Source organism: Ursus maritimus, unplaced genomic scaffold (genome assembly GCF_017311325.1).
Source record: "Ursus maritimus isolate PB19 unplaced genomic scaffold, ASM1731132v1 scaffold_2, whole genome shotgun sequence".
Classification (NCBI taxonomy): domain Eukaryota; kingdom Metazoa; phylum Chordata; class Mammalia; order Carnivora; family Ursidae; genus Ursus; species Ursus maritimus.
This window is the reverse complement of record NW_024424452.1, coordinates 78,185,008-78,202,080: the sequence shown is the minus strand read 5'-3', so window position 1 is coordinate 78,202,080 and position 17,073 is coordinate 78,185,008. Positions and strand designations below refer to the sequence as shown.

General features: G+C 35.0%; 2 protein-coding genes across 4 annotated transcripts in view; both read right to left on the bottom strand.

Moving 5' to 3' along the window:
* RABGAP1L (RAB GTPase activating protein 1 like) overlaps positions 1 to 17,073 on the bottom strand; it is a 713,371-nt gene that overhangs the window by 442,695 nt on the left and 253,603 nt on the right. The window lies entirely within an intron of this gene.
* GPR52 (G protein-coupled receptor 52) lies at positions 7,127 to 10,076 on the bottom strand. Its single transcript, XM_008696581.2, has one exon. The coding sequence runs from the start codon at positions 10,074 to 10,076 to the stop codon at positions 8,991 to 8,993; it is 1,086 nt and encodes a 361-aa protein (XP_008694803.1). The 3' UTR covers positions 7,127 to 8,990.

Sequence of the window (17,073 nt, the reverse complement as noted above, 5' to 3'; positions counted from 1 at the left end):
AACATATATAAAGCACTACAGCCAGAAATATCAAAACCTTTTCCATCATAATGCTTCAGAAAATCCCATCCTACGATGACTTCAACCATACCGCAAATACGTTACAAAGAACATTCAGAATATAAAGTGCATAGCTATGACATGCTTACTTTTCAAAGGTAGCTTTACACAAAGACATGTGATTTTGACAGTTCTTCATCATTGCAGTGTTTTAAATACACAGCTAATACTATTCAATTCAGCCTATATATCTCTTAATATATTTAGCAGATGACTGTTGTGTTTTTAAAAGATGTAAATTTTCATTACCCTCTATGGACTAGAGATTGTTTTAAGAAATATCAAAACAATGAGAAGTGCTAATACATCTTATTAACATTTTCCATGATCTCAAAATCTCATCCATAACATACAGTTGAGGTAATCGTTCCTACTTCATAAGTTAAAATTTCACATAGAATTTTTCCTGTATCAACTAAATAAGTCTTCATTTTCTACTCTAGGAAGAAGGGTCAGGTCATTCGACCACCAGCCATCCATAAATACGTTATTCAAGAGCCTTATCACAGACAAAACTATTGCTACACAAGACATTTGCTCAATAGTATCTCTGTCTAGCTATATGATCTTGTTAGGGTCACTTACAAATCTTATCTCAGATTTCTATATGTGAAATGGGACAGTGCTTACTCATAGAAGCTTTCAGAATACATCTAATTCGTAATGTCAAGGGCATTACGCATGTTTAAAAAGCATTTTAAGTTTTTTTCAAATTTTAACTTGAAGTCTTTTCTAATAATTTCTTAATCCTCAGACTTGATAGGAGAGGCACATACTTGTCTCCATTTTCCTCGTGATACACTGAATCATTTGACTATATCCCATAGTAATATTCCAAACTGAGACATCACAGTAATCTTGCTCAAGAACGTCACTTCAAATCCTAATATGTTTTCTATAGAAGATATGTACCTTTAATTATTGCAAAAGTAACTAAACACACTACAATGACTGCACATCGAAAATGCCAGGATTTTTTCCCCTAAGTTTGTAATGTGGTAAAAGCATTAAAACAACCCCCTGCCCGTTCCCCCCCACCCCCAACACACACACACACACACACACACACACACACACACACACACACACATCTTTATTTATCCCTATGCTACCAACGGATGTCCTGGACTTCAAAATTTATAAAAGTAAATCCCAATATAGTCCTCTAATAAATTCCAAGTCTGTTCAATTTTAAGAGTTAAATCACATTTAGAAAAAGGGCTGATACATGAAATTGATGACTGAAATAACAGAAGCTATCACAAGACCCTTTTAGTAACATGACATCGTAAATACAAATCTTCAAAATGCACTTTTCCAGATTTCTTTCCAAATAAAAATACCTAGAAATCCAGTCAAGTTTTAAGATCTTGGAGATGTCATACATTTTTTTTAAAATTGCCTTGGGGCAAGAGAAGGGAGTAAGAGAAAACTAATCCTTGGGATGGCATCAAAATCTATTTGAAAAGAGAAAAAAATCAAATGTCTATCTCACTGTAATTTCTAATTTCAATACAAATTACATTTAAACCTAGGTATACATTATACAGAAATTATTTTCTTACAAACAAGAAACTATGATCTATTTTAAAATTGGTAACTTCAAACAATTCCAAAAACCAAAATTTGAATCATCCTTTCCTTGCCAAAATAATAAATATAAGATAAATATAAGAAAAATCCAAATATAATTTAACTTAAATTAGATTTAAATATATTAAAACATTAAACAAGGATTTTCAGGATTTTTTACCTCTTTTTCAGAAATTCTTTTAATCTTCCCCAAATCTATCATTCACAATATCAATTTTACCAATTCAGTATTTTTAAATATAAAATTCCTGAAAGAGTAAACAAAATAACTATGAAGAGGCTATTAGTATAAAATGTACAATCTAACACTATCTATTTTAAACTTGAAACTAGATATCTCTAAGGAACATAAGTAAAGTAAATATTTTACAGTTGTATTTTACAGAGTTTATATATGAACAACTATTTACGTCTGGTATAACCTCAGACAAGTGCACTGGTCATTTCTTGCTGCAATGCATTCGTTGCATTAGTCTGCATTGCATTCAAAGATACATTTGTATTCACTGTGTGGAAGCAAAAATAACTTAAGAATATCTAATATTGCATCAAATTTCTCAGAAAATTTTCTCTCTGAAGTAAATATTACAGAAATCAGAAAACTATATGAACTATCTTAAAGAAATGGAAAGACATTCCACGCTCATGGATTAGAAAAACAAATGTTATTAAAATGTCTACACTACCCAAAGAAATCTTTGCATTTAATGCAATCCCTATCAAAATACCAAGAGCATTTTTCACAGAACTAGAACAAACAATTCTAAAATTTGTATGGAAACACAAAAGACCCTGAATAGCCAAAGCAATCTTGAGAAAAAAAAGCAAAGCTGGAGGTATCACAATTCTGGACTTCTAGTTACATTACAAAACTGTGGTAATCAAAACAGTACAGTATGGGCACAAAAATAGACACAGATCAACATCACAGAATAGGAAACCCAGAAATGAACCCACAACTATATGGTCAATTAATCTTCAATAAAGCAGGAAAGAATATCCAATGGGAAAAAGACAGTCTCTTCAAAAAATGGTGCTGGGAAAACTGGACGGCAACTAGAAAAAGAATGAAACTGGACCACTTTCTTACACCACACACAAATGTTTATTCAAAATGGATTAAAAACCTAAATATGACACCTGAAACCATAAAAATCCTAGAAGAAAACACAGGTAGTAACGTAGTAACGTCTCTGACACTGGACGTAGCAACTTTTTTCTAGCTAGGTCCCCAAGGAAAGAGAAATAAAAGCAAAAACAAATTATTGGAACTACATCAAAATGGAAACAATCGACAAAACTAAAAGACACAGCAAAGGAAACAATGAACAAAACTAAAAGACAACCTGGAAAGGAAGAAGGTATTTGCAAATGACATCTGATAAAGGGTTGGTATCCAAAATATATAAAGAATTAATACAACACCCAAAAAACACATAATCCAGTTGAAAACGGGCAGATAACATGAACAGATATTTCTCCGAAGAAGACATCCAGATGGCCAACAGACACTTGAGAAGATGTTCATCATCGCTTACCATCAGGGGAATACTACAATGAGCTATCACCTCACACCTGTCAGAAAGGCTAAAATCAAGAACACAAAAAACAACAGACATTGGTGAGGATGCGGAGAAAAAGAAACCTTGCACTGTTGGTGAGAATGCAAAATGGTACAGTCACTGTGGAAAACAGTATGAAGGTTCCTCAAAAAGTTAAAAATAGAACTACCTTATGATCCAGCAATTGCACTACTGGGTATTTACCCAAAGAATGCAAAAACACTAATTCAAGAGGATACATGCACCCCTATGTTTATAGCAGCATTATTTACAATAGCCAAGATATGGAAGCAGCACCATTGTCTACTGATCAATCAATGGATAAAGAAGATAAATATTATTCAGCCATAAAAAAAGAATGAAATCTTGTCATTTGCAACATGACTGAAGCTAGAGTGTAACACTAAGCAAAATAAGTAAGAGAAAGACAAATACCATATAATCTCACTCATACATAGACTTTAAGAAACAAAACAAATGAGCAAAGGGGGAAAATGAGAGAGACAAATCAAGAAATAGACTCTTAATTATAGAGAACTGATGGTTACAGAGAAGAGGGGGGAGGGGACTGGGTTAAGTACATGATGGGGATTAAGGAGTATACCTGCGATGAGCACTGGATGATGTATGGAATTGTTGAATCACTAAACTGTACACCTGAAACTAATATAATACTATACGTGAACAAGCTGGAATTAAAAACTTAAAAAAAAAAAGGAAACTATATAGACTATCTTCAAAAGAAAATAATATTGAGACATAATTGGAGAATGTTACTTGTAGAATCAACAAAAACTGTTTCATGAAATGTCAAAATATTTTTTTTAATTTATTTATTTATTTGAGAGAGAGAGAGAGTACACACAGAGTAGGAGAAGGGACAGAGGAAGAGGAAGACTCTCAAGCAGACTCCATGCTGAGTGTGGAGCCTGACATGGGGCTCAATCTCATAACCTGAGCTAAAATCAAGAGTCTGATGTTTAACCCTAGTGCACCTCAAAATATTTTTAAAATAGCATTCTTTTTTTCCAACATTCTTCTTAAAGATTTTTATTTATTCATTTGAGAGAGAGAGCACGAGAGAGAGAGCACACAAGCAGTGGGAGGGGCAGAGGGAGAGGGAGAAGCAGACTCCCTGCTAAGCAGGGAGTCCAACATGGGGCTCAATCCCAGGACCCCTGGATCATGACCTGAGCCAGAGGCAGACACTTAACCAACTGAGCCACCCAGGTGCCCCTCAGTGTTCTTTTTAATAAAACAATTTTTTTCTGATTATAAAAGTACGTGTTCATTCTAAAAAAAAATTAAACAGAACATGAATAAAGAAGACTCAATCACATCACTTTTAATATTGTAAAATACAACCATTTATACTATTAAGCAAGGTTATGAATATTTTAAATTATAGAGCAAAACTAACACTGGATAAAATTCATTTACAAGAAACACTGGAAAGGGAATCTGTTTTTTGTTTTTTTTTTTCTCTTCTAGTCATTTCGTTTTCCTCAAAGTCTATATATTTTGTTGTAGAGTATGCCACTTTCTACCTATTCTTCTTAATCCAAAAAGTTTTGTTCAGGGAGAAGAGCAACTGTTGGAGTCTACACATCTGAATATCACATCACCTCAGTAACACAAACTCCTATGCGTTGTGATGGACCAACCTGAACACGTTATACTAGCAAATTCCCCACATCTTAACCTCCTTTATTTACCACACACTTATATCTTTTTCATATCTAATGATTAGCTTCCGGGGTGGAGAGAGACAGAGAAAAGTCCTTTAAAGCAACAACTTCATTTATTTCTAAACTCATAAATCAGTGCTATATGTACAAGGAACCTGTTGGTTAATCTTTGTTTCTTCCAGGTAACATGTATGTAACAAAATACTTTAAATTCCATTTCAGAAAGTGAAGAAAACTAAAATGTAAAGACAAATGGCAAAACATTCCTGAACAATCCGTCTCTACTACTGCCAACCTGACAAAAGAAAAATGTTTAAGCATAGGCATCAGGTAAGGAGGTAAGTCAGTCTCAGAATCATCCCAACAACTGCTTGCTAGTTTATCCTTAATCTCAAATGTCTTCATGAATAATATTCCTGGAAAATGAGCTTTCAGAAATTATGGAAGTTTTCTATATTTAAAAACATCTGAATTTAAGCCAAAATCTAAGTTTAAACAGATATGAAAAAAAAATGCCATTTTAGGAAACTCTTAAATTCAATGGATTAATTCTGTTATAAAATGTAACTTTCTTAAACTGGAATTAGTGATCTTTAAACTGTGATGGCAACAAATATGGCAGCCACAATGAAACCAGAGCTACCACATTCTGAATGTTTTCTATGTGCCAGCAGCCATGCTGAGCACACAGACGACATTATCTTGTTTAGTCCTCAAATCCAGCCTATTAAGAGGGTACAAGTCTCTGGGTTTTACTGATGAGCAAACTGAGGACTTGAGACCTTACCTAGGGCCAAACAGCTTTTGCAGGCCAGGATTTCAGTCCAGGTTTCATACACTGGTGGGTTATAAAGACTTCCAACACTACGTAACTTTAGAAACGGCTCTCAGAAAATAGAACCTCCAGTAATAGACTACAGCATTACTGTTTGGCTGTCACTTATAACCAAATTGGATAATTACCACCGAATACGATATAATGATGAGAATAATGGTTATGCTTTCTATTCTTAAAACACATTAATCTAAAAACGACAGAGTAGTTTCAAAATAAGTATTATCTGATTATAAAAACACACATTAAAATATGTCAAAAGGAAGTTAAGTGACTTGCCTTCAAGTTGCATGTGAAACATTATAAAAAATGAAAAACCTAAACCTAGAACTTGCCTTATAGAGGCTCACCTTACAGCCTACAGGGAAGCTTTCCTTCTCTACTCTCCTTCATCAAAAACATTTTTTTCTATAGGAATTTTACAGAGATCTGAAGAAACTATTCAACAAAAACTTAACAATAGTGAATAAAGGCAATGTCAAGGAAATGCTATGTCCTAGGGTTTCAGTTTGATTATAGACGAAACTGGCAAGTTTGTGCTTACCAGATAGGTGTTTTAATAAAAAAAAAAATTTGTAAGATCAAGGAAAAAGATATCACAAGACATGGAAAGGACTAAAGCAAAAGATTTAGGCGAGGAAAAAGAAATAAAACTCAGAGAAATTTTGTAAGGACAAGGTACAGACAGAGGTACAAAGGTGTGAAGGCTTTTGAGGAAAAAAAAAGAAACAAAGAAAGAAAGAAAGAAAAGGAGTAGAGCAGAATGGGTCAATGCATAGGCTTTGGCTCCAACCCAGCTGAGTGTGAGTGAACCTTTGTTACTGACCAACCCACTGACCTGGCATTAATCACCCTTCTTTAGTTTGCTCATCTCTAGGATAGAATAATAACAGTACCTATCTGAAAGGGGTGTAGTTGAAGATTAAATGTTATAATATCTGTAAAACTTAACACAGTGTTAAAACTTGACATATAATCGTTATTAATGATCATGAGGAAAAGCCAGAAGAGGAAAATACAATAAACATAGCCTCAGGTTTCCTCTACAGAGATCTACTGAGTCCTTTCTAACTATATTTACACACCAAACTAAAATCTGATTCCCAAATAATGCATATCATGTCGAAGATTCTATTTGTAACAGCTGAAAAGTTAGTAGTATTATGCTTTCTTGAATTTTGTTTTCCTTGAACTGGTCTGAACTTAAAAGGCTCATTTCAACTTATCCAAAATGTCACTGGCAAACAGAGACAAGAATATACATAACCCAAACAACAGGAATGTGAAACAATTAAATGCTGATTCCCAAACAAGCAAACTCTTGTTTCTGGGTATTTATTAAACTGAAACAAAGTCTGATTTTGATATATAGAATACTATTTTATTCTTTATTTTAAACCTTTCTTACATGTTTAAAAATATACATGGGTTCAGAACAACCTCAATAAAATGATGACATTTTCTATTAAAGGACCTCTGAAGTCAAACCACTAGTGTGCAAACACAGTTGGCTTTCAATTTGAAGTCATAGGCACATTTCATTAAATGCATTTCATAAAACAAAGAAATCAAAATGCTGAGAAGAAAAATACTCAGTAGTCTGATATAAACTTTAAAATATCTGTCAGGCAGGAAACTTATAGTAAAAAAGTAAGATTTAGATGTTTTACCACTCACACCTGCTTCGTTAATTCCCCAAATGCCATTTTGCTACATCTAAACCCCTGACAATTTATTATACAATTCCATGTAGCACACTAAAAAATAAGTTAATTTATCTTTGCGTATGAAAACAGATCATTACAAAAGAAAATACTGACAGCTCTTACCTGTATTTGATTATTAAGTATATCGTATTCTCAGCAGTACTAAGAATGCAGCTTGGTCTAATATAAATATCTAAATAACAACTACACAAAAGTATTTTTCTCTTCAAAGAAGTTTTTGTATATTTTTTCCAATGTTGATGACTTAAGCAACATTGATCTATATATTGTGCTAAGAAAACATTAGGCACAGATCACATAATATAATTTACATTTTCTTTGTTGTAAAAAATATAGTATATGCAAATGCATATCACACAAATGATTGGTGGACGCAACATTAAGCTTTGTAGACCTAATACAAAAAGGTTAATATTTACTCTTAAGGAGGAAAAGAAAAGGGGGGCACACGGAGTGTGGTCTGAAGGGCAATCAATACCTCACTTCTGGGTGAATACTCTGCATCTGCATTAGAATTATTTGTGGCTCTTCTTAAAGAAAAACAAAGCTTTATTATAGCAAAAAAAGATACCACTTTGGGCACATGAACTAAATGAAAAGGAACCAGATAAACATGTTTACAAAAGCTATTAAAAATATTTAACACAATATCTCAAACAAGCTATAGATTACTTTGTTGGAAAGAATAGATTATTTAACATTATGATTGCTTTATATAGTAGATTCTTGCATTAACTAAGACACTTTTGGATTAAGGTACCGAAGGACGCAGATCAAGAAAAATGGAGAGAAACAAAAACAGCAGGCTGTTAGCAAGGAGTTGGGGGGGGCTAAGCATAATTTCACCCAGAAGAAACAAAAATACTGTGTTTTTTGTTTTTTGTTTTGTCTGTAGCAGAAATTTTATGCTGTGGATATTATAAAAACACAAGCAAAAGGGTTATGTGATAGGTAATAAAAGACAGTGCTTACTAGGCATCCTTCATGGAGAAACCACTTATGGATTGCAGATCAGCATGTTTAAAAGTATACTTTGAGGCAAAAAACTGTACTTTGCCACATATATAATATGTAGCATTTTCCTATAAAGGGCAATTTATGTAAGTAATTTCCACAAACACAAAGAGAGTGAGAGAGACAGAGACAGACAGAATGAGAGGCAAAGACAGAGGAGAGAGCTCAGAAAAGACAGAGACGCCGAGGGACTTTATTCATGTCCTGTGGAAGATCTGAGATACTTTTTTCAATACTTTTATCATCCTCAGTGCTTAATTTTGTTATTACTGTACAGTTATATTCACACACTATAATTATCTCATGAGATTACCCTCTATACATTCTTTTCTCTAGTAACCCCCCACGACCATGGGAAAAGAGGAAAAAAAAAAAAAAAAGAAACCTCTAGTCCCTTCATCTCATAGTCGACTATTCAAGTAAATATTTCTTTAGTGGCAAATTTCCAGAAGAATCAAGAATACAATCCAAAACCCCTATCAGATTACATTTGATTCCTATATAGTTCTCTTCAAATGGAGCAGGAATTAGCCCGTTTCCTAGGTTTGGGGTCTCGTGCTTCCTGATCCTTCACACACATACAAGATGTGCACATTGTCTCGGACAGTCTTCGGAGGCCTAGCCGGAAAACACTGTTGGAAAGGCTATAAATTACACAGTTACAAAAACTATTACTTATAGCAAGCCAGGTTGTTAGGAAGGACAGTGCTGGATTGTCCAAGACCCGGGAGCTTTCTAGAAGAAAGTAAATTATGTAAGGGAGCCACAGCATGTAAAACACACTGGTTATCCGAAACAAAACCATGGCGTAGCGACGGTCGGGGCTGTGTCCAGTCTCTCCAGAGGCATCCACCTCGTGGCTAGGAAATCGGGCCCTCCGGTCATTTATCTCTTTGGTGTGCTGCCGGCAAATTTTGAAAATGTGGAAGTAAGTGAAGCAGACAACAAAGGCGGCAGGAGCATAAAGTAAACAAACAATAAAGCCAGTAAAATAGGCACTGGTGAGCCAAGAGGTGGCACACCATTCAAAAATGTCACCGTGGTACCCTGGTTTCCCCCAGCCGAAAAAGGAAGGCAAGAAAATCAGGCAAGAGTAGATCCAGATTAAAATAATGCAAATTCTCAGGCGACAAGGGGTGACCAGTTGATTGTAGGAAAGAGGCTTGGTTATCGCAAGATAGCGATCCACACTGATGCAAGCAAGACATGCCATAGAAACACTCTTTAGAACGGAGATGATATATCCAAAAACCTGGCAAGTCAATGACTCATGGATACCTGTGGAGTAGTGAAGAAGTGAGAGAGTAGGAACCAAGCAGCTAACTCCAACGAAAAGATCAGCATATGCCATCGTCTGAATAAAGTAGCTGGTAGTATAATGGTGCAGGAGTGGAGCACAGTGAAAGACAAAGATGACCGTTAAATTCCCGGCAATGATTAGAAATGTCAGCAAGACAATAACAACGGTCTCAAAGATGCACACATCCACTGCACTGTAGTAGCCAAATCCAAGTGGGCAGGAGTGACGTTCAGACACATTCACGATGCCACTGCTCATGTTCAAGATGCTCCATTCAGTCCACCTGGACTCATTCATGGCTTGGAATTAAAGGAATGTGCAGTCTTGGCTCCAGCAAGCAGGTGCCCTGTCCAGCATGTGTTAAGCTCTGCACATTAGTGCCTGGGGATCAGCTTCGGGAGACAGTGGCAGTGCTTCTGTCACAGCTGAGCCTCCCAGAGAGTACTCAAGCCTCTTCACCAGCTCAGTGCAGCAGTGACACATCTCAATTTGGGGGGGGGGGGGGGGAGAAAGGGAGGTAAGCTAGAAAGGAGGTGAAAAAAGGTCACTGATTAGCTTCCTCTGGTGCTCTCAAACAACTTTCTGAAGACACAGGCACTTCTAGAGAAAATGGATTTCCTATTACCTTGCACTATGAAAAATTAAATCTGTGAAAAGAAAAAAAAAATCAATTGCCAAGGGAAGAAAAGCCTTTGTGGGCTGTTTGGTCTCCTCAGAGAAGTAGTTTGTTAGGGATCAACTAGAACAAATGAGAAAAAGAAAAAGTCTTAAATTGTCTCAGGCTTCCTGCTTCATCTATCATGAGAAGTGGATTCATATTTTACAATTTAAATAATTAAGATCTAAGATCTAGTTGCAAATCTAAGAAAAACTTCATTGCAGCAAAGAGTGTCTTTGGGCTAGTTCAGGGTTTGAATGCTAGTGGATCGACTTTATAATCTATTTCTCTCTCCTTTCTCAAAAAAAGCTAACTTCCCCCCACAAACACACACACAAGGTTAATTCTAAAAGACTCAGCTCTACTTGGGCACAAAGGAGCAGAACAGAGGTAAAAAACTCCAGATTGCCCTATAACTCTCATGGGAAACAAAACCTACTTCCAGTAGAGAAGATAATATACAATGGGTTAACACCTAGCAAAAGATGATAAACTTCAAAGTTTTAAGTCTGCATGCAATTTTTTAAGCATTCAGATGAAAACAGCTTTAGTCCATTACAATTACTAGTGCTACCACCAACAATTTATACTTTTTCCTTTTCAAAGGGAAAATAAATAACTGTTATTAATTCCAGCATCAATAACTGAAAGTAACTTTCAGTATCTGATATGCCACCTTCCTTATAGTGGAGCATGATCATAAAATACACAGCTCAAAGTTATTTCTCTCCTTCGCAACCACGCCTATATCTCACATATATATGTAAATATATATGAAATTTAGACAACAGAAACTTTCCTATATAGTCTGAGCTTATTTGACCAGAAATGCTGCCATTATTTATTACTTAGGTATTTCTAGTAGGCTTCGTAGTCTATATTTCTCTCTCTCTTCTATTTTCATCAGAGGATTAACACATTAGATCATTATTTCAACTACATCTTCTAAAAGTGGAAAATTACCTTGTTTGTTATATTTGCAGTTATATAGCAGCCATATGTTTAAAAAATGCCTCTTCTATTTCTGTATTCTATTTTGAGCAAGTGTTCAATTAACACAGGGGCCATTAGGTAGGTTATAAGATGGTCTTATTTTAAAATACCTCTAACGCATCAAGATGAGTTTAAATCCTAGAGTTTGAAATACTGAAAGGCTTGCAGGACAGAATCCATCCAAAAGGCTTCCAAGGTCACTCCGATATCAGGTGAACATTTGTCAAAAATCTTTTTTAAAGTACAGGTATTTCAGAGAGTTTCTTAGTCTTTGTTGTCATACCTCTTGAAGAAATAACATGCATTAGAAATAAAAACATTTCCTTCGGGAACAAAGCAGCAGCTTAATAGAAAGCATTCTTCTGAAAGTTATTTTCTCGTGCACCACCAAGTCGTTCAGGGAAGTCTTTCTTCTCTTATAATAGCCACAGGATATTCCTCCTTGTACATTCCTAGTCTCACTTATCACAAAATAGTTCTCTCTTCTTACAGGAATAAGGCAATGCTTCTCACCTACATTCACTCTTATCAGCTGCTAGGCTGGGCTGCTTGATTCAGAAGTCCGATTTACTGTGATGCAGTTACCAGGATGCTGTCGGTGTATTCTTCACAATCTCTCAGTATCAGTGCCTCCACCTGAGCCGGAGCCCTGCTCCTCCTCCTCATCCTGAGCTGATGCAGAAGAACTCACCATCAGAAAGGTGACTCGGTCCTCCTGCCCCAATCAACAGCACAGCCAATGGCTACTGCAGCTGAAACTGTCACTAGGTAACAGTTGCCAGGCACATGCAGGCTTATAGACTTACTCGGCAAGCTCGGATCAAGATTGACAAGAGAAGACAATGCAACTGACCGATCCTTATAACATATTAATGGCATGTGTGAATCTCCAGAGGTAGTCTCCTGATAGCATTTGTAAAGATTATTTCCTATGGACGGGACAGAAAAAAACAAAAAACCAAAAAGCACTGGGATACACCTTTAAACCCTGTAGAGAAACTACCACGAGGTACTATGACACTAAAAAGTCAGCAGAAATCTAACGCTCACTGGCAGAAAAAACATATTAATTATTAAAAATCAGCTAAGTCTTTGTGAACTCAAGTGATATAGCTACTATTTTTACTCTCTAAAATATAGTTATATTTTGATTAATAGAAGTTAAGTCATTTAATAATCCCTCCAATCCCCGCCACACCCACAATAAATTGCTGAATTTGATGTTTTAACTGTATAAACAAAGCACTGGAACTAACACCTCTATGATAAATTCTATTTGGGGAAATATTTAAGGTCAAATGTGAATTCTGAAAAGTAGGTGTTAGAAATAAGTAGAATGACCACTTACTCCACTTTTTATTCTAATATGAAAACACTCAGAGTCAAAGAATTCTGTCATATGGTGATTGAGCTACTCATACCCAGGTTAGAAGAAAACAAATTAAGCTCCTTTACCTGAGGGAGGTGAAAAACATTTCCATTTATTTTGACTTAATATAGACAAACATTCTCTATTTTAGGCATATTTCTTATGGGGTCAGCACTTTTCTTTAAAGTGACTTAGAACTAATTTACAAATTATTTCAGAATTAAATAAGGAAAATTAAGATGAAAACAGAAGATAACTAACATCTGTTGAGCACATTCTGTGTGCCAAGCATTATGCTATGTGCTTTATATATTTTCTCTCTATAAAAACCTTAAATCTTTATGGAGTAGATACCCATCATCATTTTCCAAAGGAAGAAGGTGGGTACTAGAAAAGGTAAGTATAACTTGCCTACTAGAGTCATGAAACTAGTACTGAAATAGGTCAAAACTGTCATTCCTAACACCGTATTGATGAACCCCTCTCTCCCTCCCTTTCTTTCCACTGATGGCTGCCACTAAGGAAATGTCTGAGAAGAATTATTTTAGCTTTCTTTTTTTTTTTCTTTTTTAGATTTCATTTAAATTCAAGTTAGTTAACATATAGTGTATTATTATTTTCAGGGGTAGAATTTAGTGATTCATCAGTTGCATGTAACACACAGTGCTCATTACATCAAGTGCCCTATTTAATGCCCGTCACCCAGTTACCCCCTCCCCTCACCCACCTCCCCTCCAGCAACCCTCAGTTTGTTTCCTATAGTTAAGAGTCTCTTATGGTTTGTCTCCCTCTCTGATTTCATTTTATCTTTTCTTCCCTTCCCTTATGTTCATCGATTTTGTTTCTTAAAATGATTTTTAAAGAATAGAAAACACTATTTTTTACTCCATGTTGAACTGCCTTACAGGAAGGCCATATTATCGTTAAAAATCTTCAGGGGCTTAGGTGAAATATAGAATGCAAGCACATTTCTCATTACCAGAATAATTTATAAAACAAGTTAGAATAACAATCGTAGAATGAGTACCATGTTGAGGTTTGAAAGTAAATATTTAAATGTAATACAAAAGGCTAGAAAGGTCCTATTTTACGGGGAAGTATTTTGACTTTTAGGGATACCTAAAAGCATTAAAATCAAACAGGACTGGATTTAAGTAACATTCTTTTACAATAATAATAAATATTCAAAATAAAAATTACATTTGATAAATATTCATGAATGCAGACAGATCCCATACCCAATATTAAAAAGACTTAAATACTAAGCTTTACTACAAAACCATCGAAAAATAAAACACTATCAATTATTAAGTTACCTACATCACCAAAATCTAAATAAACCATTTACAAGGATGGACTTTACATATATTTTTTAAAAGATCTATTCTTTTTCTTTTCTAAAGATTTTTATTTATTTGAGAGAAAGAGCATGAGTGGGGGGAGGGAGAGGGACAGAGGGAGAGGTAGAAACAGGGGCTCAATCCCAGGACCCCGGTATCATCATCTGAGCCAAAGGCAGATGCTTAACCAACTAAGTCACCAAGGCACCCCTAGACTTTATGTATTTTTAAAATAGCTTTGAACGTCATATTTCCAAAATCAGGGAAATGACAAAAAGTCTCACAGGGAAACTCAAATACTAAATTGCTTTAGTTTGATACATTTAATTCCAAAAACTATCACTGACAGGGATGTGAGTCTACGAATACTCTAAATAATCCGCAATTGTACATGTTTCCAAAAGTACATGACAATATGAGGGAGTTCAAGTACAGCCTTTGATGCACTAGGCTTCCTGCTTTCCTTCTACCAGCTTCCAAAAAAACTTCAATGGTTCTAACAAGATAATTTTCTCTTTTTTAGAGATTGACTTGTTCCCTCACTTTTTTCCCTTTCCATCCTTTTTTCTGACATGATTATAATAGGAACTAATTTATAATGTGAAGCTCTAATAACAAAAAGGCATTAATATCATATATTGACATAGCTCATTACATAAAGCATTCTTCGTTTTTAAATTAGGCATAATTCTCTTCATGTTAGGGGTCATTAGGTGTTTTATTATTGCCATTCTTATTGCAATCATTATCAACGACCTCTTCTCCTTTCAACTGATGAATGCTAGTTGGGAAATATCTAAGAGGAATCATTATTTAGGATACTTCAGAATTACTTCTAACAGCTAAAACTATAGCTTTGTGAGATGACACACCCCAGGTGTTAGATTTCTTATTTATACCTTAAGCATGTTTTATATAGTCTTTTATATATATCAATATTTCATCATTAAACATCTAAGCATTTCAGGTAACTACTTAATAGGACCTAAACAGCAAAGTAACAGAGGGACATCAGCATCAATGGCAAATAAGATAAATAGTAGGTAATGATTACAAGGAGAACTACACAACCAATATAATACTGTAAAAAGTAAACAAATATACAATAAAAGGGTTTTTTTTAACATTTTTAAAGGTACCAAAAAGTACATACATTCAGAATGTATCTATTTCTTCAACTACTCCTCCCATCTGTTAACTTTTCTCTATCTCCACTGCCACTGCCCTAAGCCAGCTGCATTATCTTGTGTGTGGGCTCATGCAGTGGCTTCCAGTGTGGCCTCCCTGAGTGCCTCTGGCCTCTCTTCAATCCATTATGCATAGACAGAATATTCTTTCCAAAATGCAAGCCAGATGATATCACTCCCTCTTAAAATACTTCAGTGTTCACACTGCCCTTAGGATAAAGTCCTAACAGGTACTATACAATCTGTTCTCCACATATCCAACCAATTCTTATTTCTTTTCTATATTGTTTAAGATTAACTAACCCCCCCATTCTACCCATTCCCTGTCCCACATATATTTGCTATGTTCTCTACTGCCTTAGGACATTTGTACCTGCTGCTTACTATGCCATCACACTTTTTTTAGTTAATTCAGATGCAACCTTCAGATTTTGTTCAGATATCACCTTCTCACAGATACCTTCCTTGAATTCCCGGATTAGACCAGATTCCATACTTACCATAGTTTATAATGATCTGGTTCATTCAATTCTGTCTTCCTAACTAGATTGCAAGCCCCATGAGGCGAGCAATACCTGTCTTATTCCTCATTATATCTTAAGTGCCTACTCTACACTGTTGGGCATAAAATTGGAGCTAAACAAGTGTTTAATATAACTTTAATATAAAGCACATAAAAATAGCTTGAAGAGTCTATAAGAAGACAAAAAACCCACTAATAACCAGTTTCTGCGAAGCTCAGAATACACAAAGTTCTTTGCAATCCCCCTTGAATGACTACAAGCTTCACAAGCAATTTATAAAGTACATAACGTAATTGCAGAGGGAGAGCAATTAGCCTCCTAATATATTCAAATTAAGGGCAATATCATTCATTTATACCTCTACCTAAACCAAATTCAATATGAATATTTGACTAGTGCTTTGAAAAATCCTATCTAGCAAGAGATAATGATTATTGACTTATTTTAAGAATGACAAATGCTACAAAATGCAGTATCAATACATTTTAATTGTAGTATCAAAGCAACTTGGTCTAAATGCTAAAAAAATAAACCATCTGAAGTAGCACATATTACAATCCACTAATTTAGTAAACTCTCAAGGACAGAAAACAAGTTTATATTATTAACTTTATTTCGTTATGACAAGTTATTAACAATTATAAATATTTAACAAATACTAAGTGAGTGGCACAATAGAAGAAAACTTCCTCAACCTGATAAAGACACTCCATGGGAAGACCTATAGCTAGCACGATATTTAACGGTGAAAGAGTAAACGCTTTCTTTTTAAGATGAAAACAAGACAATGATGTCTGCTCTTACCACTTCCATGCACTTTGTCCTGGAGGTCCCAGCCAGTGTAACAGGCAAGAAAAGAAATAGCTAAGCCATACAAGAATAGGAAGACATGGCTGCATACATAAGAAATAGTTTAAAAATCTACCCCAAAGACCATTAGAACTAACGAGTAAATTTTGTCCAAATACAAAGTGAAAACACAAAAATCACTGAATTTCTATATACTTGCAACAAACTATAGTAAATGAAATTTTAAAGCAATAAACCATTTACAGTAGCTTCAAGAAGCAGAAAATACCAATAAATTTAACAAAAGATGTGTAAAAGACCTCTACCCTGAAACCTACAAAATTAAAAGGTCATAAGTAAATGGAGAGATATACTACCTTTACGGGTTAGAAGACTCAATACTGTTAAGAATGTTAGTTTTTCTCAAATTAATC

Coding starts and splice junctions, on each gene's coding strand:
- GPR52 (XM_008696581.2), bottom strand. CDS start 10,076: ATGAATGAGTCCAGGTGGACTGAATGGAGCATCTTGAACATGAGCAGT.